A 25,932-nucleotide genomic window follows, 5' to 3' on the forward strand; every position below is an offset into this window, starting at 1 on the left:
AGGCCTGTTTCTGGGCGCAGGCACAGTCTTTACCAGACAACCAGCACGCACCTCAGGACGAGTATGGAGAGCTGCCTCAGGTGACATCATACCCACGACACGCTCATTAGGGCGAATGCCGTACTTTATGCACCACACTAGCAGCTCTCTCATCTCTCTCTCTCCTAATTTTCCCATTAACCCCGTCACAGTCTCTGTCTCATAGCCCTCGCTCACCTCCAATGTCATCCCGACTGGCTCTGGTTCCGACCTCAGCTCCACCGACTGTCCCGTGTGCCCCCCCAAAAAAATATTGGGGCTGCCTCTCGCGCTCGTTGCGCTCTCTCTCCTCGTAGTATCGCCTCTCCGCTCTCGCCGCTTCAATCTCCCACTGCGGGAGGCGATAATCCCCAGCCTGAGTCCATGGTCCCTCTCCGTCCAGGATCTGTTCCCATGTCCATTTGTCCATAACGCAGTAGTCCTGCTGCTCCTTCCTCTTCCGCCGCTTGGTCCTGGTTTGGTGGGTAATTCTGTAACGGCTGTCTACGGAAGAAGTGGACCAAAATGCGGCGGAGTTAGGGTTCGTCATTTTTAATGTTACGAACACTATGCAATTAACAAAACAACAAAACTGACAGCCAACACAGTCCTGTCAGGTGCAACAACAGTGACAAGCACAATTACCCACACCACACAACGGAAACGTAGGCAACTTATGTGTGACTCCCAATCAACCACAACCCTCTACAGCTGTGCTTGATTGGAAGTCACACGGCCAAAATTAAATGAAACAATAAAACACTTACTCCCTTCTGCCACGTCCTGACCCAACTACACCCTCTACTGGTCAGGACGTGACAGCTGAACTGTGAATGGGCCTTGCGCACTAAGGAAACGTGTCAAGGGAAGCCAGTTTGGATTTGGCTTCGCACCAATCACATCAAATCAAAGCAAAACGTCATTGACAGAAAAAACTTGAATGCATCTCGTTGTGTCGTTGTCCTCCGGTGGCTAGCTACAGTAGCAAGCTAAAATTGTCCCTTTCATAAATTAGCCATAGATGGAGATAGGGATTTGGACTTTTTAATTGTCTGTACTGGCCAATGATTATAAGGGTGATTCTGATCCAACCATAAATTCATACATCGTGCCCCTGGCCTGTGAGGATGGGAGGTTAATATGTAGCTAGATGTAGTAGGCTAATGTTAACTAGCTGGCTCATCGTTACCCATGAAAGGATGTTAGCCAGGTAGCCTAGGACAACAAAAACGAATAGAGTGTACAGTATGAGTCATAGAACGTTTCATCAACATGAAAGAGAGGAGGATGACATTGGCGTTTCTATGAGTACGGTGAGTCATTATGTTTTTTCTACTTGCATGAATGCACACATACACCCACACACACACACACACACATACGCACACATACGTACAAATCAGAACCATGGACAGCCACATCATATTTATCTTACGTTGATTGGACTAAATAGTTTTTGGTTTCTTTTAGTTGTCGCTGTAAGCATAGGGGATTTGATGATGTTGAAATGTTGAAGTTGAAATGGTCCTGGAATAGTGGAGGTAGGTCCTGTTTTCTTTGCGACTTGCGGTAACTCTCCGTGGTTCTAAATCAATAGTTGTTGAGTAGTCCAAAAATGTTGGAAACATTAACTTGCTTGACCGTGCTGTAGGTCATGTAACTGTTTGTTACATGCAATATGCTTTGTGGACTTCACCGGACAGAGGTTGCTCTCCGGTTTTGTCTTGGCCTTAGGCCTACATATCACAGTCACAAGGCATATGAACTAACATGTTATAGAGCAAACAACGCAATTATCACAACACATAGCTTATAATATGTTTTTTGTTTCAGGCTTCCCCAGTGATGTTACCCACTCGCCGCTATTGGCAACATCGCCACTTTCTCAATTCTGTTTGGAATTATTCAATTAACCAAACACCAAAGCTTAGTTTCTGTCAAGCAGAGCAGAGAAAAGATATTGGAATAGGCCCAAAAAAGTATAAACATTTGGAACTATTAGTTTCTATCTGCATTTTTGTCCAAATGTAGTTATTGACACAGTCTTGTTCTGTTCAATGTTCTCTACCTACATTACCAGTGAAAAGTTTGGACACACCTACTCATTCCAAGGTTTTTATTTATTTTTACTATTTTCCACATTGTAGAATAATTGTCACGTCCTGACCAGTAAAGGGGTTATTTGTTATTGTAGTTTGGTCAGGACGTGGCAGGGGTGTGTTTGTTTAGAGTGTTTCGGGGATTGTTGGGCTATGTTCTGTTTTAAGAGGGGTATTTGTTTAGAGTGTTTCGGGGTTTGTTGGGCTATGTTCTATGTTAGTATATTTCTATGTTTATCTAGTATGTCTAGTTCTATGTTTAGTTAATGGGGTTGACCTTCAATTGGAAGCAGCTGCTCCTAGTTTCTTCTAATTGAAGGTCCTATTTAAGAGGGGTGTTTTTCTGTGGGATTTTGTGGGTAGTTGTTCCTTGTTTAGTGTTTGTTGCACCTGACAGGACTGTTTCGTGTTGTTCTTTTTGTATACGTATTTAATTGTTTTCCTTCTTCAAAATAAAAAGAAAATGAGTATACATATTCCCGCTGCATTTTGGTCAAATCCTTACGACACTCATGACAGAACTACCCACCAACAAAGGACCAAGCAGCGGGGTAAGGAGCACGATGAAGAAGGATGGACATGGGCGGACATGAGGATGAGCATATCCAGGGCTATGGAGGAGTTAAGGGAGCCTGAGAGGCAGCCCCCCCAAAAAATGGTGGGGGGGCACACGGGTAGTTTGGCTAGGCCAGGGTTGAGCCCTAAGCCAACTCCCCGTGCTTACCGGAGGCAGCGTGGTACTGGTCAGGCACCGTGCTATGGGGTGATGCGCACGGCGTCGAGGCCGAGCATCCACAGGCCGGTGTGCTCGGTGCCGGCGTCCCGCATTTGCCGGGGGGAAGCGGGCACCCAGCCAGTACGGGTGGTGCCAGTCCTGCGCTCGAGACCGCCAGTGCGCCTCCACGGCCCTGTGTATCCTGTTCCCGCTCCCCGCACTAGCCCTGAGGTGCGTGTCTCCAGTCTGGTGCCTCCAAAGCCAGCACCACGCACCAGGCCTCCAGTGCGTCAGCCCAGTCTAGTACGTCCTGTTCCTGCTCCTCGCACTAGCCTTGGGGTACATGTCTCCAGTCTGGTACCTCCACTACCAGCCCCACGCACCAGGCCTCCAGTGCGTCAGCCCAGTCCAGCTCGTCCTGCTCCTGCTCCTCGCACTAGCCCTGTGGTGCGTGTCCTTAGTCTGGTGCTTCCTAAGCCAGCCCCACGCATCAGGCCTTCAGTGCGCAGTCCCCGTCCAGAGCTTCCGGCAACAGTGCCTCGTCCAGAGTGTCCGGCGACAGTGCCCCGTCCAGAGCTGCATCAATGTGTGCACCTGACGGGACTGTTTCGTGTTGTTCTTTTTGTATACGTATTTAGTTGTTTTCCTTCTTCAAAATAAAAAGAAGATGAGTATACATATTCCCGCTGCATTTTGGTCAAATCCTTACGACACCCGTGACAATAATAGTGAAGAATGAAGACATCAAAACTATGAAATAACACATATAAAATCATGTAGTAACCAAAAAAGTGTTAAACAAATCAAAATATATCTTCTATTTGAGATTCTTCAAAGTAGCCACCATTTTCCTTCATGACAGCTTTGCACACTCTTGACATTCTCTCAACCAGCTTCATGAGGTAGTCACCTGAAATGCAATTCAATTAACAGGTGTGGAATTTCTTTCCTTCTTAAAGCGTTTGTGCCAATCAGTTGTGTTGTGACAAGGTAGGGTTGGTATACAGAAGATAGCCCTATTTGGTAAAAGACCAAGTCCATATTATGACAGTCCATCATTACTTTAAGACATGAAGGTCAGTCAACCCGGAACGTTTCAAGAATTTTGAACGTTTCTTCAAGTGCAGTCGCAAAAACCATCAAGCGCAATGATGAAACTGGCTCTCATGAGGAACAACACAGGAAAGGAAGACCCAGAGTTACCTCTGCTGCAGAGGATAAGTTCATTAGAGTTACCAGCCTCAGAAATTGCAGCCCAAATAAATGCTTCACAGAGTTCAAGTAACAGACACATCTCAACATCAACTGTTCAGAGGAGACTGCGTGAATCAGGCCTTCATGGTCGAATTGCTGCAAAGAAACCACTACTAAAGGACACCAGTAATAAGAAGAGACTTGCTTGGGCCAAGAAACTTGAGCAATGGTCATTAGACCGGTGGAAATCTGTCCTTTGGAGATTTCTGGTTCCAACCACCGTGTCTTTGTGAGACGCATAGCAGGTGAACGGATAATCTACGCATGTGTGGTTCCCACCATGAAGCATGGAGCAGGAGGTGTGATGGTGTGGGGGTGCTTTGCTGGTGACACTGTCTGTGATTTATTTAGAATTCAAGGCACACTTAACCAGCATGGCTACCAGAGCATTCTGCAGCAATACGCATATAGTTTGCACTTAATGGGATCTTTTGTTGTTCAACAGGACAATGACCCAACACACCTCCAGGCTGTGTAAGGGCTATTTGACCAAGAAGGAGAGTGATAGAGTGCTGCAGCAGTAGACCTGGCCTCCACAATAACCCGACCTCAACCCAGTAGAGATAGTTTGGGATGAGTTGGACCGCAGAGTGAAGGAAAAGCATCCAACAAGTGCTCAGCATATGTGCGAACTCATTCAAGACTGTTGGAAAAGCATTCCAGGTGAAGCTGGTTGAGAGAATGCCAATTGTGTGCAAAGCTGTCATCAAGGCAAAGGTGGCTACTTTGAAGATTCTAAAGTATAATATATATTTTGATTTGTTTAACACTTTTTTGGTTACTACATGATTCCATATGTGCTATTTCATCATTTTGAGGTCTTCATTATTATTCTACAATGTAGAAAATAGTAAAAAAAAAATTAAAAAAACATTGAATGATTAGGTGTGTCCAAACTTTTGACTGGTACTCTATATAATACTCCAAGTTCCAAATTCATGTTAAGTTCTAAATGGCCTTTATTGTTTGAGCCCTTAATGCTGATTGGCTGAAAGCCGTGGTATATCAGACCTTATACCAGGGGTATGACAAAACATTTATTTTTACCGTTCTAATTACGTTGGCTAACCAGTTTATAATAGAAATGTGGCACATCGGGTGGTTGTGGTGTATGGCCAGTATACCACGGCAAAGGGCTGTTCTTAGACATGTACATTAGATGTCTTTATTTCGTTCTCAATACATTTCCAAAAACATGTTTTCACTTTGTCATTATGGGTTTATTGTGTGTAGATAAAAACAATATTCAATCCATTTTGAATTCAGGCTGTAACCCTACAAAATGTGGAAAAAATTATCTTAATCTGATCTGTTGTCGCAGAGAATTTTCCAGCACACCAGCGGCTTACAGTTAGTGCATTCGTCTTAAAATAGTTAGGTGGGACAACTACATCACAGGCATAGTAGGTACACTTTTCCTCAATAAAGTAGCTATCGGCAAAGTCAGAGCTGGGAGGGGGGTCCAAGTGCAATTGTGTTGGGGGGGGGGTCAGTTGAGGTGAGGAGGGGTATTATTTAAGATACTCTTTGAAGAGGTAGGGTTTCAGGTGCTTTTTGAAGATGGGCAGGGACTCTGCTGTCCTAGCTTCAGGGGGAAGATGGTTCCACCATTGGCCAGGACAGAAAAGAGCTTGGACTGGGCTGAGCAGGAGCTGGGTGGGAGGGCCAAGAGACCAGAGGCGCCAGAACGGAGTGCTCAGGTTGGGGTGTATGGTTTGAGCAATTAGGGTTTGAGCAATTTGAACAATTATAATCCACATTATAATTCACATTTCCTGTTGCTGCAGGATTATTTTCCTGCTGAGAAACTGGTCAAATTAAGATGGTAGGCTATATCTGTAACATTTTGAGTGAATATATTTATACCATTTTGAAATGGACATAGAGAATAGGATGGAGGAAGAGGGTATCTGACAGTGAAAAAAGAACACTTTTTTTGTACTGTTGATAATGGTAGACTGTACCTACACCAACCACTAATGCTGGACACAATGACGGCTGTCGGAGTACACAAGAGTGATGAGGAACCACACTATGTGAACCTCAGGAGACAAATATATATATATTTAAATCTTTATATAACTAGGCAAGTGAGTTAAGAACAAATTCTTATTTTTGATGATTCAGGGATTCAATCTTGCAACCTTCCGGTTGCTAGTCCAATGCTCTAACCACTAAGCTACCTGCCACCCCAAGCGGTATAAATATAAACCGTCCACATGAGTCTACGGTCAAATAAGAGTGATTATTCCTGTTTCAAAGGTGGAACCCTCCGCTACGCTCACCAGCTAGATGCTGGTTGCTGTGGATTTCTGTGAAAAGCTCTCAGAATAATGGCAGAATGGCACATCCCACTTGTGATGTCAGAGCTGCGAGACTAGCTGTTGATGTAGAGAGGAAGGGAGAGCCTATAGCCTGTTGCTCATGATCATCAAATAGCCTGCTAGTACTCTATCAGCCTTGTGCCTGTGCGCAGAGAGAGCAGAGTTGGTGTTCGATGCAGAAGCGACAGCAACAGTTAGGACTTCAGGTTTTCTTGTATTTCTGATCACTTTGTACGAACTAAAACTCACAGCTGTGGGAAGAACTGATACGCAACCACAGTGAGTATTTCATCATATTTGTTCTTATTTACCTCATCTCAGAGGATGTTAATACACATACTGTACTGTATATCAATCCCTTTTGACAGCTCATGTAACAGTAAATGCATGGCGGTATCAACTAAGTGCTATCAGTATTCACCAAGACTTCAGTAAGTGTGTATCTGTTGATGCTGACCCCCCTATCAACATTTTAGGGGCTGTAATTTGTTGTAATTTTCAGTGTAACACATGATAAACCATTGAGTGATGTAATATTAGAATTGCTAATGTACTAATCACGCCCACAGTTGCCATGATTATGATCATGTTTATCTAACGAGCATGTTTTTATGTTCAGCAACAGTTAGTTGGAAAAATTAGTCAACCATGCATCACGTTCAGATGACAGAATTATTACGTTTTTAATAATGATACTCTTGCACACATTGATATTTTCACATGTACAGTAGCTACGTATGTACTGCAAGTTTACATTTCCCCTCAGGTTTTGAATTAAATATGAATGATATACTATTCTTCCAGGGCCATAAACATTTTAGCTACTGTCCACTCTGATTGTATCCAATGGTTCCATCTGTTCATTTATTCTAATGGTATCACTCCATCTCCATGTCTCTGACAGATGACTATGATTAGCATACCGTAGATCAGTACATGGTAATAGAGTGGCCGATATATTACATATGGTACATGGAAAATCACTTAAAAAAAAAAAAAAAAATCTGTCTTTTTTGGCCATTTTGAATAGAACATATACTATATTTTCTGTATGTTGTTCAGATGCTACAGCTACGGAATTTCAACAAAATCTGGCAAATATATATATATATATATATATATTTGACAGATTTTGTTGAAATATATATATATATTTGACAGATTTTGTTGAAATTCCGTAGCTGTAGCATCTGAACAACATACAGAAAATATAGTATATGTTCTATTCAAAATGGCCAAAAAAGACAGAATTTAAGCTTCACAAGACACAATGGTTCCAGCGTTATTGGTACCTAGTAATTTCACAGTCTGGCAGACGTATTAAACATTACAGAGTAAATACTATTGATTGACAGATGGGTCACTCAACATAATATATGTTTCTGGAGTCTAAAACTGCATAACAATGTTTTATCATACTCCTTGCCCACAGTTCCCCATATTCGGTTGTAAGTGTGGAGACCCGCTACACTAATGTATTCAGAGCTTGGAGACACAAGTTAGACAGAGATTGATAGCTATATCAGTCTGACTACACGAATGTTGAGTCTATGCATAAAGAGCTAAGAGACTTTTGGCTGCTTTAGGCATTTCCACACTCTACATACAATCTGCTCTACACTGTAAACCCCTACACAGATATTCTATATTTAGTTGCAACATGAAGGAAGCAATGCTCAAAACCCTGATTACATCTCTGAAAGCCACTACTGGAAATTGATTAATGGCAAATTATGAGCAATACCAGACCTAAGAAGGGAAGCAATATGAGCTGCGTTGATTTACTAGCGCTACTGTTGTTAGATCACATATGTAAGAGGGTCATTAATCAATTGTGATACTACCAATAATCTCAAATGTAAACGTGCACAGAATGCACGTTCTTTCTTTAGACCCCTTTATGATGTATGTTGTGTAATCTATAGATCTATTTCACCCACTCTGCAAGGTCATTCTGATTTTAATGAGATGAACTAATGACTTTCTTGTATTTACATCTATAGCAGTCATGCTCCCCCATTCCCCTCAGACTGGGCCAGTGCCAGAGTAATTGTAATCTGCTTATTCCCAGATGTCTTTAGAAGTGGAGGACCTGAGCGACATGTCCTTATATGTCATTAGATCAGACTGCAGAGTCGCCATTTTAACGGCATTAATTAACTTACATTCTCAATGCACCTGAGGAAGATAGTCTACAGATCCCTTTCTGCTCTCTGGTCAGGGCTAACTGTCAACACAAATTAGGCTGGGATAGGTGGTGTGTGATTGGAGAGCAAAACACTTTACTCTTCCCCCATTTTCACATAACTTGAGTTGAGTGCCTTAAAACGTTGGCTAGTTCCAGCATTAAATATTCAATAGCAATTGATGTACAGTACAAATCTCCCATCTAGAATGATTTAGATATGTTGGGTCTGAGTAATTTGGGCAAACCAACACTGGCTGAACAGTAAGCATACAGAAGCTTTCATAAAACACGATGTGCATTTAAACAGCATTAGACGTTTACAATCTCCTTTTCTACGTTGACATGTTACAGTACAAATCCTTGCTGACAGCAGATTATAATTTACAGAGGAACCTACTGTCCATCTTTTTGAGTCACTACCCATTCTATCAAATCTATCCTATTGGTTACCAGTACCACTGGTGAAAGTACCCGTCTTCACTCAACTCCACACAAAACAACTTTGTCCCCTGTTGTAATTTCCTAGAGCCCAGATCTGTTAATCCATTCCATCAACTAAAGTACTTTCTCCTCTCTGTTCAGGCTGGCACAAATCTAATAATGGTTTCCAGAAAGACTGGATGTTGTTTTTTCTCATTTTTCATCCGAAACGATCCATCTCTCATCCCTCCATCTCTCTTTTATCTGTTGTTCAATGTCCTCCCTGCCAGACCATCCCAATGAGGCCTGTAGTGGGGTCTGGTTTGGTCTAGTAGCCACTCAGAGCAATCTCTTCAAACACTCTGTCCCTGCAGTGACAGGACAGACAGGACAGGAAGTTCTCCTCATGAACATCAGACATCAGACTGTCTGCCTGTGCACATCCCTACTGGGACTCTTTTATCAGTGAAGAGCAGGATTAGGGTCAGTTGAACCTTAATTAAACGTGCATACCCTGTGCCGACCGAGACAGGTATGGACAGTACTATAACAGGATACTAATGTGTGGTAATGTAATGCACACAGTCTCACAGCTGAGATCTTGCATAATCATTACGCAATCTAAAGTTGTGTTCTGTTCCATCTGTGAGTTTACTTTCCAACTCAGAGAGTGTGATATCAAACAAAGAGATCACAGAAAACGTGGATGGACAAGAAAGAAACCATATGCATAAGAACCAAACCCACGAGAACAAGATAAGAACACTTACCTCATATAGCTAGATAGAAACTAAGTTTTGCTTTACAAACGTCCTTTTACGGGCATAATTAATCTAAATTATGACGATTGAGAGGTACTCTCTACAATTTACAAGTACATCTAAGGTACTTGGGCAGAAAGATACAGTATATTGTGCGCAGAATTCCCCAAGTGTTGTCCATTAGCCAATTATGTTTCCAGTTCTGTAGCCTAATGATCAATTAAATATGACAGGGAAAACTACTCTCTATTCCAAACCAGTGCCGTAGAGAGTCAAGACACTTCAGAAAGAAGAATATGGATGTTACGTTAAGGTGGAGGGTGGAGGGTGGAAGGTGTAGGGTTGAGGGTGAGCGTTTGGGTGCTACCCTAATTATTGTCAGTCACGGTGTGGTGGCGTTGAGGGGATGAGGAGGAGTGATGAGGCATAATATGGAGCAGCCAGGCAGAAAAGGAGGAATTGGCAGTGTCTTCTCAGCTTCTGTCTGGGTAGTCCTGAGGGCACGAAGAAGGACAAGGACGGAACACTAAGATTAATGGAGAAAATGGTCAAAGTTCGATAATTCCCATTAGCGGCCTGACATTTGCTGAGAGTGGAAAGAATCTACCGAAGTAAAGACAACTCCAACTGCAAGAAAGGACACCTCCATAGGTTGGCGTCGAAAGGTTCCCCACTACACACATAAATTAGAAAGATGGCATAAAGGATTTTATTTTAAAGTAAGAGCGACAGGAAAGAAAAAGATTATCATTATCATTTCATAATCCAAGTATGCAAATCTGAAGTACAGTATGTAAAATATACGATATACTGTATGAAACCAACCGTTGGTTATATGAAAGATATGAAGTATTAAAGTATGGTGTGGATTAAAGTAAATCACATTTGGATATTGTGGACCACGGTGAGGGCTAGCAAGGCAATTACATCCCTTGAGATATTTCTTGTTCCAATGTAGTCAGTATTTATTAAATCCACCCACTTACATCAGAAAAGGGCCTTTTTTTCTATTCCGCAATTCCTGCCTGGAGTTTCTGTTAGCATAGGTCTTACAATGTAAGGTTTGCTCCAGGCATTGAATCTTGCCTGCATAAAAAACAGATTTGAAAACAGAGAGGGAGAGAGCGAGCAAGAGAGACAGAGACAGAGACAGAGTATTGGCTCAGTATTTCTGTGGTCAGAAGTCCATTTCAACACTACCCACTTCGAGTTCATTAAGTTAGATGGGTTTCTAAAGGAAAACAATGTTGTTCAGATGGTCATTATGTGGTCTGAATGGTCATTAGAGGAGAATGTAAGACTCCAGGTCAGGCTGTATACTGTTGTCATCTTGAATAGCCTACTTGCACCACACATTTGAGATCAGGGTCAAAGACAAATGGTTTTAGGTCTACAGTATGTAGACACTATTACGGGTTGATGGGAAGGATAGTCCTCCCAGGAGAGGAGAGCACACAAGCCATTAGAAAAACAGGGACCCAGTCCTCCAGACAGACTTGTTTTGATCAATTTTGGCAAAGTAAGACACGTCTGTAGTAGAAGGTGAAAAATAGTTACCAATCTTCTCACACCACATAGACAGGATTATTAAATAATGACAGAGAATACAAAACGAATAAAAAGTAACGAACCGTATTAATAATGAAATATACAGTACCACTCAAAAGTTTGAACACCTACTCATTCAAGGGTTTTCTTTATTTTTACATTTTCTACATTGTAGAATAATAGTGAAGACATCAAAACTATGAAATAACACATATGGAATCATGTAGTAACCAACATTAAACAAAGTGTTAAACAAATCAAAATATATTTTAGATTCGTCAAAGTAGCCACCCTTTGCCTTGATGACAGCTTTGCACACTCTCTGCATTCTCTCAACCAGCTTCACCTGGAATGTTTTTCCAAAAGTCTTGAAGGAGGTCCCACATATGCTGAGCACTTGTTGGCTGTTTTTCCTTCACTCTGCAGTCCAACTCATCCCAAACCATCTCAAATGTGTTGAGGTTGGGTAATTATGGAGGCCAGGTCATCTGATACAGAATTCCATCACTCTCCTTCTTGGTCAAATAGCCCTTACACAGCCTGGAGGTGTGTTGGGTTATTGTCCTGTTGAAAAACAAATTAAATTCCCGCCAAATGCAAACCAGATGGAATGGCATATTGCTGCAGAATGCTGTGGTAGCCATGCTGGTTAAGTGTGCCTTGAATTCTAAATAAATCACTGGCAGTGTCACGAGCAAAGCACCCCACACCATCACACCTCCTCCATGCTTCACAGTGGGAACCACACATGCAGAGATCATCCGTTCACATACTCTGCATCTCACAAAGACATGGCGGTTGGAACCAGAAATCTCAAATTTGGACTCATCAGACCAAAGGACAGATTTCCACCGGTCTAATATCCATTGCTCAAGTTTCTTGGCCCAAGCAAGTCTCTTCTTATTATTGGTGTCCTTTAGTAGTGGTTTCTTTGCAGCAATTCGACCATGAAGGCCTGATTCACGCAGTCTCCTCTGAACAGTTGATGTTGAGATGTGTCTGTTACTTGAACTCTGTGAATTATTTATTTGGGCTGCAATTTCTGAGGCTGGTAACTCTAGTTAACTTATCCTCTGCAGCAGAGGTAACTCTGGGTCTTCCTTTCCTGTAGCGGTCCTCATGAGAGCCAGTTTCATCATAGCACTTGATGGTTTTTGCGACTGCACTTGAAGAAACGTTCAAAATTCTTGAAATGTTACGCATTGACTGACCTTCATGTCTTAAAGTAATGATGGACTGTCATTTCTCTTTGCTTATTTGAGCTGTTCTTGCCATAATATGGACTTGGTCTTTTGCCAAATAGGGCTATCTTCTGTATACCAAACCTACCTTGACACAACACAACTGATTGTCTCAAAAGCAATATGAAGGAAAGAAATTCCACAAATTAACTTTTAACAAGGCACACCTGTTAATTGTAATGCATTTCAGGTGACTACTTCATGAAACTGGTTGAGAGAATGCCAAGAGTGTGCAAAGCTGTCATCAAGGCAAAGGCTGGCTACTTTGAAGAATCTCAAATATAATCTCAAATGATTTGTTTAACACTTTTTTGGTTACCACATGATTCCATATGTGTTATTTCATAGTTTTGATGTCTTCACTATTATTCGACAATGTAGAAAATAGTAAAAATAAAGAAAAACCCTGGAATGAGTAGGTGTGTCCAAACTTTTAACTGGTACTGTATATGATTTGCATATTCAAATTCAACCTGAGTTTTGAATTTCACAGACCTTGATTCTGTATCGAATTGTAAATATTTGATTTATAAGAGATTAGCAAAATGTGGACATTGGATCTAAACTTAACATATAAGTGCATAGATCAAAAAGGACTCAATAAGATGAATGTAAGCATTGTATCAACTATAATGTACTTGTTTTTACACAGACTTATCTGAAACCAAACATATTTTACTCATGACCAAACCAATGGCTTCTAAAAGCTAACATAAACCTCAATGTTGATTTAAAGTGTGCCAGAATTCAGAAAATATCACCAAATAAGGATCACCTCTGATCAACTTTATATTTGGCCCATTACCATGCCGTGAACGACACGACGCCAGGATCTCAGTTATTGCCTTTCTCAGACACTTGAAGTGAGTTGCTCACTACATTTCCAAAGCAGTTTGAGTCAGATTCTCAAGGCGCTGTAGGAAATCTGCTGTATTTGTGTTACATTTCGAAGCCACAGACAACTGTAAAATTTTGGTAATAGCCTTTCTCAGACCCTTGAAATGTCCTGTTTAATCTGGTAGTGCTTTTCAAAGACAGTTTGTGTCAGTTTCTCGAAGCACAGTTGGAGACGCATGAGCTCTGCAGATAGAAAGAATCACAGCCCAGGCCAGTGACTCACAAGCAATCTGGAGAGAACATGCCCTTTGGCAAAGCTGCGATAGATAGCACGGCATAGCACCGGCACGGAGAGGCCCATCGACAGAGGGCCAGACCTTAGGCGATCTGGTGGAGAGAGAAACATTTCTCTGGCTCCGTGTTGTTTCATCTCTTCCTCAGAGATTTCTGGGAGATACAGCTCTCCCTCAAGGAGGTGTTTTAAAGGCACAGTAGAGTTCTAAACCACAACTACTTCACGGGTGCTCCTGTGACTGGAAACAGGCCAAAGGACCACCTGTTACTACTGGCCCCAGAGAGAAAACAAACGGTGCCAGAGCGATTGAAGGGTTTTATCTATCCGGTCTTTGCCATCCATGTCTTTGGGCGAAGAAGAGGAGAGGAATTTAAGATCATTTATTTGAGAATTTTATCTTTGGAGCATGAAGAAGACATAATTGTTCTGCAATTTAGAGTGGAACGTTCTTTTTACTGTCTTTAGGCAAAGAAGTGGAAATGATTTGAATAATGTCTCACAATAATGTTTCTTACAGATTGGTATCTATCAGTATAATATCCTTGGAGCATCAATAAATGAGCCAATTTAATGGCCATTTCATTTTACTGGATATTTAGGATTTTATAAGCAGATAGGACACCGTTTGTTGAAACTAAAATGGTCTATTTATCACACTACTGGTGATATGTTTTGAGTACTCCATCAAGATACAGAATGCTGCTGAGAATAACTGCAGTGTCATTGGCCATCACAAAAGTGGCCTGTATAGTTTGTTCAAGTGGTTGAGCAGATTCAAGCTGCTGCCCATCGTGACCGAAATGTTTCTCCTCACCCCATCTCGTACATATCCACATATACACTTTCCATTTCCATTGGAGTCATCTATCAGACCCTCTTATCCAGAGCGATTAATCAACAACCCCATCCTTGCTGAACTCCACTGGCTTCCGGTCAACTATACGATTGACTTAAAATAATCCTCCTAGTGTTTTAAAGCCTTGAATGCATTGAGACCCACCTACATCAGTGACCTCAATTCTATCAATAAGCCACCTCGCACTCTCAGCAACTCCCTACTGCTTCAATTCCCCAAGACACGTCTCCGTACTTTGGGGGACCGAGCCTTCAGCTCCCTAATCATCTGAGAGCTGCTCCATCAATCAGAACTTTTAAAACAGCCTTAAAACACATTTCTACAGACTGTCATTCCTATAGTCCTCATCTGGAAAGTCCTTTTAGTACATATTATTGCTACTTCCTGCCTTGATTCAAAATGTAAAATGTTTATTGTCAGGAAGATTGGGGTGTGCCCAACTACACAAGCGGCAATGAGTAAACACACAACAAAAGAGTTCAAGTTTCAGACACTTTTACTTTAGCTTTTAGTTTTACAGCTTTTACTTGCTAAGCTTTTTAGTGTCTCTGGAGTTTTAGTCCACAAAGTTGAAGAGTAGGCACGCTCTGGCTGTCTTCCTAACTGCTTCACTTGAGTGAGGTCCAGCCTGCACTCTTGTGCCAGTCAGTTGATTAGGGAATGCCTTGCAGGTGTGCTGATTAGTAATCCTACACAGGTGTGTTGGGTGAGCAGAGCTGTGGCGCTGTCTTCGGCTGGCCTGGGGCCGAAGGCAGTGCAGCTTTCCACAGGCTGAACTGAGTGCCGCTGTCCATTATGCTGCAGCCAATGCCGCTGCCCACGGTGCTGAAGTGAGCACACCTGTCTCCTGTGCTGAGGTGGCTGGCTCTGTTCATGGTGCTGAACTGGGCATCCTTCAGCCACATCTATGCCCATGTCTCTCACGGTGCCACATGTACTATATATTGTATTTTATTATCATTATTTATAGTTTTGCCTATGTAGAGCTTTGAGATAACACTGTAATGAAAAGCACTATACATATTAAATGCATTATCATTAGTATTATTAAGATACTTCCCCCCTTCTATTTAAGATGGGGCCCTCTGTTCTTTGGAAACAACCAGTGGCAAACCAAACACAGATTGCTCCCATAGGAAACCAAGCAGGCTAAATGAGAGGAATAGGTGAATGTCAATGTACTACGTCATCTTTGGCTTCGCTTGGGGTGGTTCACTCTAATGTGACAGGTGGGAAACAGAGAGAAGTAATCATTGGCCTGAGGCACTGACAGTGCAAACGCCTAATAACCATCTACTGACCGTGACGCACTCCGATACATACATTTTTAGACGTTTTGTCATAGGTTTTTTTTATTTACAGCTAAAACGTGTGTTGTATTGTGGGATTGATAGTCATTTCACACACAGCAAGATGGAAATTGGAGTGTTACAAAAGGCTATTCTTTATAGTTGCAGAGAGTGAGGCTGTATAACTAAGAGGTGATTGTATTGTAAAAAGTGTTAAGTATCACATGCAATCAATACATCCCTAAATGCTATAGCTACCATATAGTCTGAAAGAAATCAAAGCAGCACTGGAAAAACTACACTGCAACTGTTACACAATGGATAGCAGATGTTTTCTGACAGAAAATGGTTGGCTATGTTTATATCAATTCATCTAGATGAGTAAACGTGTTCAAATATGTGTACATTGTATCTTTATGTAACAGGGACCAACGGTGTGGGTTTAGTGTTGCATCATTAGACGATAATGATCAGTCTGTTGTGACTGAACCGTGTACTGGGGTTGTGGTTGCCTCTGCTTAGCTGCCTTAAAGGTATAGGGGTCAGCCATATGATGTACAAGCAGGGGGACATCAAGAACATCTATATTTGCCCAATGTTGTTGAACCAATGTGGCAGGAATGTTCATATTGGGAAGAGCCAATATTGGCAGATTAGAAATCAATTTTTGTAAGCAGGAAGTCACCCTGCTCTTTATGATGATAGCATATTGCTGAGTCTAGGTCTACCTGCCTGTGTCTGTATCTGTGTGTGTGTGTGTGAGTGTGTGTACTGTGTATGCAGTGTCATTATGCAGTGGTCCTGAAATAGAAGTTTGCTATAAGATCTTGATTCCCATGTACTGTATATTTAACTATATCACCTTCGGCTATGAATTAGTCTTGCCAAGTTCTCACCAGTGTTTTCGTTCCAAGTACATTTATCATCTCACCCCAGTGTTAATCATAGTTACATGACTCCTCTACATGATACATGGTTGCCCTACGGCTGTAAAGAACCAACAGCATGTGTGACATCCACTACAATTACATCCACTAGACAACCAGACCCCAGATAATTTCAGGTGTTGTCCATCGAGCATCAACATCACAGTGAAATCATATGTTGCCTATCCATTAGACAGAGCTTTTAAGTGCATTACAGGGGAAATCAATCACAATCAGCAACCGTTTCAAGCATCTAAAATCAACCAATTCATGTAACAGGGTTTATTTTGTTGAGGCTTTTGCCTATTAGTGATATACATTGAGAAAAGACAGGGAATCAATGATTTATTAATGTTTTTAGTTTTTCATATGACCTGGCACATGTTGATTCCACATCTGTTATGTGTTAACTGTACGTTATGGTCACATCAAATCAAAGTTTATTTGTCACGTGCGTCAAATACAACAGGTGTAGACCTTACAGTGAAATGCTTACTAACAGGCTCTAACCAATAGTGCAAAAAAGGTATTAGGTGATCAATAGGTAAGTAAAGAAATAAAACAACAGTAAAAAGACAGGATATATACAGTAGCGAGGCTATAAAAGTAGCGAGGCTACATACAGACACTGGTTAGTCAGGCTGGTTGAGGTAGTATGTACATGAATGTATAGTTAAAGTGACTATGCATGTATGATAAACAGAGAGTAGCAGCAGCGAAAAGAGGGGTTGGGGGGGGGCACACAACGCAAATAGTCCGGGTAGCCATTTGATTACCTGTTCAGGAGTCTTATGGCTTGGGGGTAAAAACTTTTGAGAAGCCTTTTTGTCCTAGACTTGGCACTCCGGTACCGCTTGCCATGCGTTAGTAGAGAGAACAGTCTATGGGGTCTTTGACAATTTTTAGGGCCTTCCTCTGACACCGCCTGGTGTAGAGGTTCTGGATGGAAGGCAGCTTAGCCCCAATGATGTACTGGGCTGTACGCACTACCCTCTGTAGTGCCTTGCGGTCAGAGGCTGAGCAATTGCCGTACCAGGCAGTGATGCAACCAGTCAGGATGCTCTCGATGTTGCAGCTGTAGAACCTTTTGAGGATCTCAGGACCCATGCCAAATATTTTTTGTTTCCTGAGGGGGAATAGGCTTTGTCGTGCCCTCTTCACGACTGTCCTGATTACATAGTAATCCTTTAAATGGAAAAATATGTTATCCTATTTATAAGTCAAAGGATTTAGGCCTACTACATCTGTGACATGAACAAACCACTTATTTGAAGGAATTTATGAATTAAATTGCAGGATACATAAAGTAAATTAAAAATCCTAACTAGCAACAAAGATGCTTTGCCTCTTCCTCTCTGTTAGCAAGTACATTCCCCCATGGGAAACTAGCTAGCTAGCTACTATTATTACATTAACCAACATTATCTTCGATCTTAATCAAGATATTGTGAATGACTGACTGACATCAAAAATAATTGTGGGTAGTTATTAAAAAATATGCCAAGAATACCAATGCTACTAAAAACAAGTTAGCGCAGTTAATAAAGTTACTAAAGAGAAATGTCCACCGAGTTGTGTGGACATAGGACGAGCAGCTGGCTATCTTCCCAGCTAATTTTTATTTGCTACCAGCCAGAAAAGTCAAAGCTGAGACGGTATTTTGTAGCTAACGACCAAGCTACACTACCAAAGTTATGTCGGTAATTCAGTTAAATGAAAGGATGTGCGTTAGGAAAAAGTCACTCACCAAAAGAGTGAACTCTGGAGTCATCGGTGTGTTTTTCAGACAGTGTGCTTTTACCTCAGAAAAATGGCGCAATATTTTTGCTGGGGTTGGGGTGGAGGAGGACTTGGAGTTTGATGTGTATGACATCCTACATTTTAAAACATAATTTCAAGCAAAAGTATTTTTAAATACTTAATGTCTAATATGTTCAGTTGGTGGCTTTAACACTCAATAAAAAGGCCAGGAATCTTTTGACATTCCAAAGAACTATATTTTCAACAACAAGAACTTTCCTCAAAGAACACAAATATCTTAATCAGGAAAGAGTTCAACCTGGTCCTGGAACGTGCAAGCCAACAAAGAACAATCTACGAATGTTCCTTTGTAGTACATGTAGGCCTACCCAGTACCTGTACCCTTTGCATATGAGATTATGAAATAATGACACACAGAATTTTGTGTTTGTCCTTTCCTCTCCTTCTAAAGGTAAGCATGTGCCAGAGAGAGGTCGACCACAGGGATGTGACCAGCGATGGAGGTAGAGGGGTTGTTCCTGTATAGGTAAAGATGACGCTGCTGGCAGGTGATGGCTCGGACTACGACTACAGCGCTCTGAGCTGTGCCTCTGATGCCTCCCTCCTCCTCCTCCCTCAACCCCCGCCCCTGTCAGAGCAGGAGGCCCTCAAGGGGGCCTACTACAAACGGGCCCAATTACTTCCCGAGGACTCAGACCACCTCCTCACCAATGCTACCTCGCTCTTCACTACCCATAAACTCCACGTCATCATCAACGTGGGTGGGCTGCGTTATCAACTACCCTGGACCACCTTGGAGGACTTCCCCCTGTCCCGACTAGGCCAGCTGCGCCTCTGCAGCAGCTTCGACGAGATCATGTGCGTCTGCGATGATTACGACATCGCTCGAAACGAGTTCTTCTTCGACCGCTCGCCCTGTGCCTTCCGCATCATCCTGACCTTCCTGCGGGCTGGGAAGCTGCGGTCCCTCAGGGAGATGTGTGCCCTCTCCTTCAGGGAGGAGCTGCACTACTGGGGGGTCCCTGAAGAGAACCTGGAGTGGTGCTGCCGTCGCCGCCTCATTCAGCGGGTGGATGAGTGTGACGAGTTGGAGCGGGCTGCCCAGGAGGACGAGGAGGAGGAGCTGATGATGGACACGGACAGCGGGCACCATAGGGGTTCCACCGCCCTGGCTACGGAGACCCGGATGGGACATTGTATGAACAAGCTGAGGGACATGGTGGAGAGGCCCCACTCGGGCCTGCCAGGAAAGATCTTTGCCTGTCTGTCGGTGCTGTTTGTCACCATCACGGCTGTCAACCTGTCCATCAGTACCATGCCGGCCATGAGAGAGGAGGAGGAGCAAGTAGGTGGAAATGTTGAGGACCAGGAGGCCTCAGTACAGGGCAACAGGTCATACACTCTGCACACTTCCCAGACACTTGATAACAAAACCTGCACTTTGAAATTGTAAAAAAACTAAAACATTTTGAATATCAGAGCTGTAATGTAAAGCACAAAGAGCATTTGTCAAGTTAAAGTAATAATGGATTACATGCATGGGCTATAATTTGCAAAGAAAACACATCTGAAACATTTGGAAAAGTCTTGTTCGAATTTAATATACATGCTCATTAACGTGGCTGACTTGAATCACTGCAGTAATTCCTCTTTTTTTGGCCTCGGTAGCCAGATAAAAAGAAAATTGGAGTGACACACACACACACACACACATCTCTGGTTTCACTGTGAGTTCTAGGGGAGTACTTCCAGGTGGAGCAAAAGCAATTAATTCATTTTTAGCCTCAGTTATCTGGTTGTAACCATCATGGAACATATTTTTTAACCCAGAAGGTCATTCATTACCCCAGAGGTGATGGACATTAGATGGTGCTTCAAAGGCTGATACCTGAGCACTACATTCCAAAATTGCATCCCTGATAGATTCTATTGTTAGACGGTTAGAATCAATTGAAGAGGAGTACTTTGCTATCTAAACACTGTTCTGTCTGAGAACAAGCTTATTGTACACTCTGTGTAGAAATGATACACTGGTATAAGTCGTTTCCTACTCTGTGGGAGTGTTTCATAATAATACTGTGTGCTTTCTTCTGAAATAGAATCAACTCAAAGGCCACTTTATATCATACCGTATGTGCTTTGAATAGGTTAACAATCGAATATCTACAATTGAAAAACTATTTCTAAAAAACAACCTTCCAAATAATACATAACCTTCGGCCTTGGAGAGCATTATTTTGTGTTAACTAAATTCAGGAGTTTTTTAGGTTTTTGTTTCAGTACATAGATTTTTAAAAATCTTTTATGAGCTGAATAAATAATACTGCATGCTTTCTTCTGAAATAGAATCAACTCAAAGGCCACTTTACATCATTCCATATGTGCTTTGAATTGGTTAATAATTTAATATCCACAATTGAAACACAATTTCTAAGAAACAACCTCCCAAATAATACATAACCTTCGGCCTTGGAGAGCATTATTTCGTGTTAACTAAATTCAGGAATTTGTTTATGTTTTTGTTTCAGTACATAGATTTTTTAAATATTTTATGTAGTTGAATAAAGCAACACGTACTTTCACAGCACCTCACTCTGTGCAGAACCGTCTGAGCAGAGAACAGAGAACATAAAAAATATTGGTAACAAGCTGTGAACAGAAAATATTTGGGCTGTAATGAATGGAGTCTGTGTTTAATGCCCTGCCGTCTACAATTTGACATTTGAGGAATAGAATTTGGCATACCTCAATAACGTACCTTAGATTTTAGGCAGCACCATAGCTCCCTCTAGTGTCAAACTACTTTTGCAACAACAAAAAGTCAATGAGTTCAGAACAAAAGCCTATACACCTTGTGGCTTGGTGTACAGAACACTGCTGTATATGCTAGATGTTTAATTACAGGTGATAACCAGTATCTCGTGTCTCTTAGGGCAAGTGCTCCCAGATGTGCTACAACATCTTCATTGTGGAGACGGTGTGTGTGGGCTGGTTCTCCCTAGAGTTCACCCTGCGCTTCATCCAGGACCGAGACAAACTAGCCTTCCTGAGACGCCCTCTGAACCTCATAGACGTGGTGGCAATCCTTCCCTACTACATCACCCTGGTAGTGGACAGCTACCAGGGGGAGAAGAAGCTGGGCTCGGGAAGTAGTTACCTGGATAAGGTGGGTCTTGTGCTCCGGATCCTCCGCGCCCTGAGGATCCTATATGTGATGCGGCTGGCCCGCCACTCCTTGGGCCTGCAGACTCTGGGGCTGACAGCGCGGCGCTGTACACGGGAGTTTGGGTTGCTCCTCCTCTTCCTCTGTGTGGCCATTGCCCTCTTCTCCCCGCTGCTCTACCTCATCGAGAACGAGATGGCCGCCACCCACGAGTTCAGCAGTATCCCCGCCACCTACTGGTGGGCTGTCATTACCATGACAACGGTGGGCTACGGGGACATGGTTCCAAGGAGCATCCCGGGTCAGGTGGTGGCGCTAAGCAGTATCCTGAGCGGGATTCTTCTCATGGCATTCCCAGTCACCTCCATCTTTCATACGTTCTCCCGGTCCTACGTGGAACTGAAGCAGGAGCAGCAGAGGCTACTGCAAAGACGGACACACTTCCTGTTACGCAGGAGGATGGGTGGGCTGGGAAGTAAGATGTCGCTGAAGAGTGACTACCCCAGCTGTGGCTCCTCTGAGACCAGGGACCGGGATGACTGAAGAGGAGGAAGAGGAGGAGAAGAAGAAGGAGGAGCAGCAGGAGGAGCAGCAGGAGGAGCAGTAGGTGGAGGAGGGAGAATTAAAGGACACAAAGCACAGAGAGAATAAAACAAAAGAGGGGTTAGGACTTGTCAACTTCATCTGTGAACAGCGACCCAAATGACTGTGGATGATGAGACAAAAAAAATCAAGGACACAAAGCACAGAGACTACAGAGAGAAAATATGAGAGAGAAACAAATAAGGGTTAAGATGACCTGGCAATGCTCTGCTAAAAATGTTTTAGTTTATTATTCTTCTCTGGACGATATCATCTCTGTCTGCCATTTTGAGGTAATAGAGGCCAGAAATGTTCCCAGAAACCAGATCTGCACAATAACAGAAAGAAGATTGTAATGAATCGTATTAGATCATTGACATTTTGCTGTATAACAGTACATTATATTCCATAAATGTATAAATCAAAAATAACCTACAGTATAAGCTATATGTGATCGATTTCTTATTCATTTTTGTGTCTCAATTGTGAAGAGTGCAGTCCATAACCATATTTCTTAAGAGTTAGATGTATTGGAGGTGTATTGGTGCTCAGCACTGTTAGGGGTTTCATATGCAATTTTATGTATGAAACATTGAAGAAACATGTATATGTCCGTAGTTGTTGTGTGCTCCGTATCTTAAAAATGTATTTCTAAATACTGCTGTTGGTTGCTAAATATTTACAACTGAACTGAAGCTGATCTGCCTCATGATTGTTTGGACTTAATTGTAATTTCACTGACTTTGTTGCTATTTCCCAAACAATTATACATCTATTGGGTCCTACTAATCACCCCAAACAACCCAAAAGTACCCAATAGTACCCAAAAGAACCCAATAGTAGCCAAAAGAACCCAAAATTAGCCAAAAGAACCAAAAAGTACGCAGAAGAATCCCCAAAAAACCTAATCAGGTACCCAAAAGAACCCCAAACAGCAGTGGAGGCTGGTGTAAGGAGCTATAGGAGGACAGGCTCATTGTAATAGTTGTCATGGAATAAATGGAATGGAGTCAAACATGTGGTTTCGATATATTTGATGTGTTTGATACCATTCCATTATTCCATTCCAGGCATTACAATGAACCTGTCCTCCTATAGATCCTCCCACCTGCCTCCTCTGCCAACCCGGTACCAAAAGAACCCAAAAGAACCCATAAACAAACCCAAACAGGTACTCAAATGATCAGTTCAGGTTCACGTTTCTGATGTTTCAGGTGTTACGCCACATTCCCATGCTAGTCATAACTAGGAAACTCTGAAATTTCTAACTTGCTGATTTGTTGAATGTGGCATATCTATAACTACAATCAGTTAGCAAGTTGGAAATGTCTGTTTCCTAGTTCTGACTAGCATGTGAACATGGCGTAACACTTGAAACGTGAACCTGAACTGATCATTTGAGTACCTGTTTGGGGTTGTTTGGGGATATTTTGGGTTATTCTGGTACCGGTTTGGCAGAGGAGGCAGGTGGGAGGATCTATAGGAAGACGGGCGCGTTCACTTTTGTCAAGACAGGGACCAACGTTGGTCACCAACTTTCAAAGTGTGTTGCATTATGGGTATAGAAATTGTCAGACTACATCGGCTGCATGACCTTTACAACAATCATATGATCAAAGGTTATGAACTTCGACTGCAGTCTACTGAACATTTCTTCAGTTGCTCCTCAGCAACTGAAACTTGAATTCAGAACCAAAGCATTGTGTGAGATGAGCCTCTTCAATTTTTTTGATTATTTGATTTTTGATTGTTGATTTTTGGTTATTATCAATGCATGTTTACTGTTTTGGGTGGATGACTATTTAGAGCTTAAATAGATCTTTATCTTTACATCCTAACAATCTAATTACATAGGCCTACATGTGATCCAAATTTCTAACATAAATAAATGAAATATCCTACTAGATGCTACTGTAATGTTGTGTCCCATGTTATATCCTACAATTTATTTGTTTAGTCTGTAATATTGTTGTCACCAAACAAATGCAAATGTGTTGATTGTCTATTAAGTGTGAGTAAAATTGAATACATATTATAAGCTGCACATGGCTTATTTTAGGGGATTTCTACACCGGCAATTTTAGAGGCTTAATCTGTGTCCAGGAAACCAGCCCTTAATGAGCAAGTATTTCAGACGCCAGTCGTGGGGTCAATACCAACTGCGTTTGACTGCTTGGCATATTGTTTGGCATATTGTTTGCCAAGTAATTTATGGGAACTGATGTACATGTAGTCTAATCATTTTCATATTGTTTACCCAGTAATTAATTTGAACTGATGTACATGTATAGTCTAATCCTGTTCATATTGTTTACCCAGTACATGAACTGATGTACATGTATAGTCTAATCCTGTTCATATTGTTTACCCAGTATGTGAACTGATGTACATGTATAGTCTAATCCTGTTCATATTGTTTATCCAGTACGTAAACTGATGTACATGTATAGTCTAATCCTTTTCTGTACAGTGAGTTTTTTGTCCTTCATGCGCTTGAATCAAATTCTGTTCTTTACATGCTGACAAAAGCAACATAAAGGTTGAGAATTAAAGAACATACAGTAAGAATCTTTGTGGACTTGGTTTAATCACATCTGTTACAATTCCATGTTGCACAAACACAAATAATCAGGAAGGTGCAAGGCCATGAAGAAATTGCAAACAACACATATCTCATATGCTGCAAAAACACCTATATGTTCTCATTCTAGTAGCCTATGCACTCACTATCTGGTTGTATTTTGAGAAACCCATCACAAAAAATACAAAACAATTCCTGTGAATGTTAGAAAGAGCTTGGGCTGGTATCTCATTTCCTCATCGGCATATTCATTCCTTGGACCATGTTGATCATGTTCAGCTTCGGGTAGGAGAAGTTGAATTTCGATAGCATCCACGTCATCGGCAATAACAAAGGCGAATGCCATATCTGTAATTAGCTATGTTTCCATTAACATGTCCAGTGATTTTCTTGTCGACAATTGCCTGCTAGGGTGAGTTTCCATTTAGGCTAACTATCTTGTGTCGATAAAAGCAGCTGGATGTAATGACGTCACACCTAAGAAAATCTTTTTTTGTTGCAAAAACCTTTTGGACACGGTCCATGCCAGGTTGGAACTTGCACTCATGTAGATCTGAAATAATTTGATGGTGAAACTACAAAAGCAAGGCGAAGCAATTCGGTTATTCTTGAAAGTCAGGACAATCCTTGTCCCTCAAAGAAACATACATTTTATAGTTGAAAAAAAAGGATTTTGCAAGCAGTAGGCATTTAGAAGTAACTGTGGGTGGAGTGGAGCTTTATAGTTATGTGGGTGACATCAAGTGCCTTCAAAATGATTCGGCAATTTTTTTAAAACACTGTTTCCATCATAATTTGTCGCAATAAAGAAAGTTGGACAAAAGACAAATCCACCTGTCAAGCATATAAAAATGTTGATCTTTAGAAAATGTTTGCTATTGGCCTATCTGCTTTTCCACTATGGAATAAACCTGGGTCAATGGAAAACTGCCTATAGAGCCCCACTGTGGAGGTGTAATAATACCCATAAAACCTAGCGGTCAAACAGGGAAATGGTTCCAATAATTTTTCCACCATTCATTTTTCCCATAGGGAATTTCAGAAACACTTAAAATAAGGGCTGTGTTTTTTTGT

At 41.8% G+C, this 25,932-nt stretch overlaps 1 protein-coding gene across 1 annotated transcript; it reads left to right on the forward strand.

The window, feature by feature from the left end:
• Nucleotides 1–6,508: 6,508 nt before the first annotated feature.
• On the forward strand, nucleotides 6,509–24,845 carry LOC106567113 (potassium voltage-gated channel subfamily G member 1). Its single transcript, XM_014136025.2, has 3 exons — nucleotides 6,509–6,689; nucleotides 18,984–19,877; nucleotides 21,465–24,845. Exons 2-3 carry the CDS (start codon nucleotides 19,065–19,067, stop codon nucleotides 22,236–22,238), a joined length of 1,587 nt encoding a protein of 528 aa, XP_013991500.2. The 5' UTR covers nucleotides 6,509–6,689; nucleotides 18,984–19,064; the 3' UTR covers nucleotides 22,239–24,845.
• The last annotated feature ends 1,087 nt before the right edge of the window (nucleotides 24,846–25,932 follow it).

Source organism: Salmo salar, chromosome ssa13 (assembly GCF_905237065.1).
Source record: "Salmo salar chromosome ssa13, Ssal_v3.1, whole genome shotgun sequence".
In the NCBI taxonomy this organism is placed as follows: Eukaryota; Metazoa; Chordata; class Actinopteri; order Salmoniformes; family Salmonidae; genus Salmo; species Salmo salar.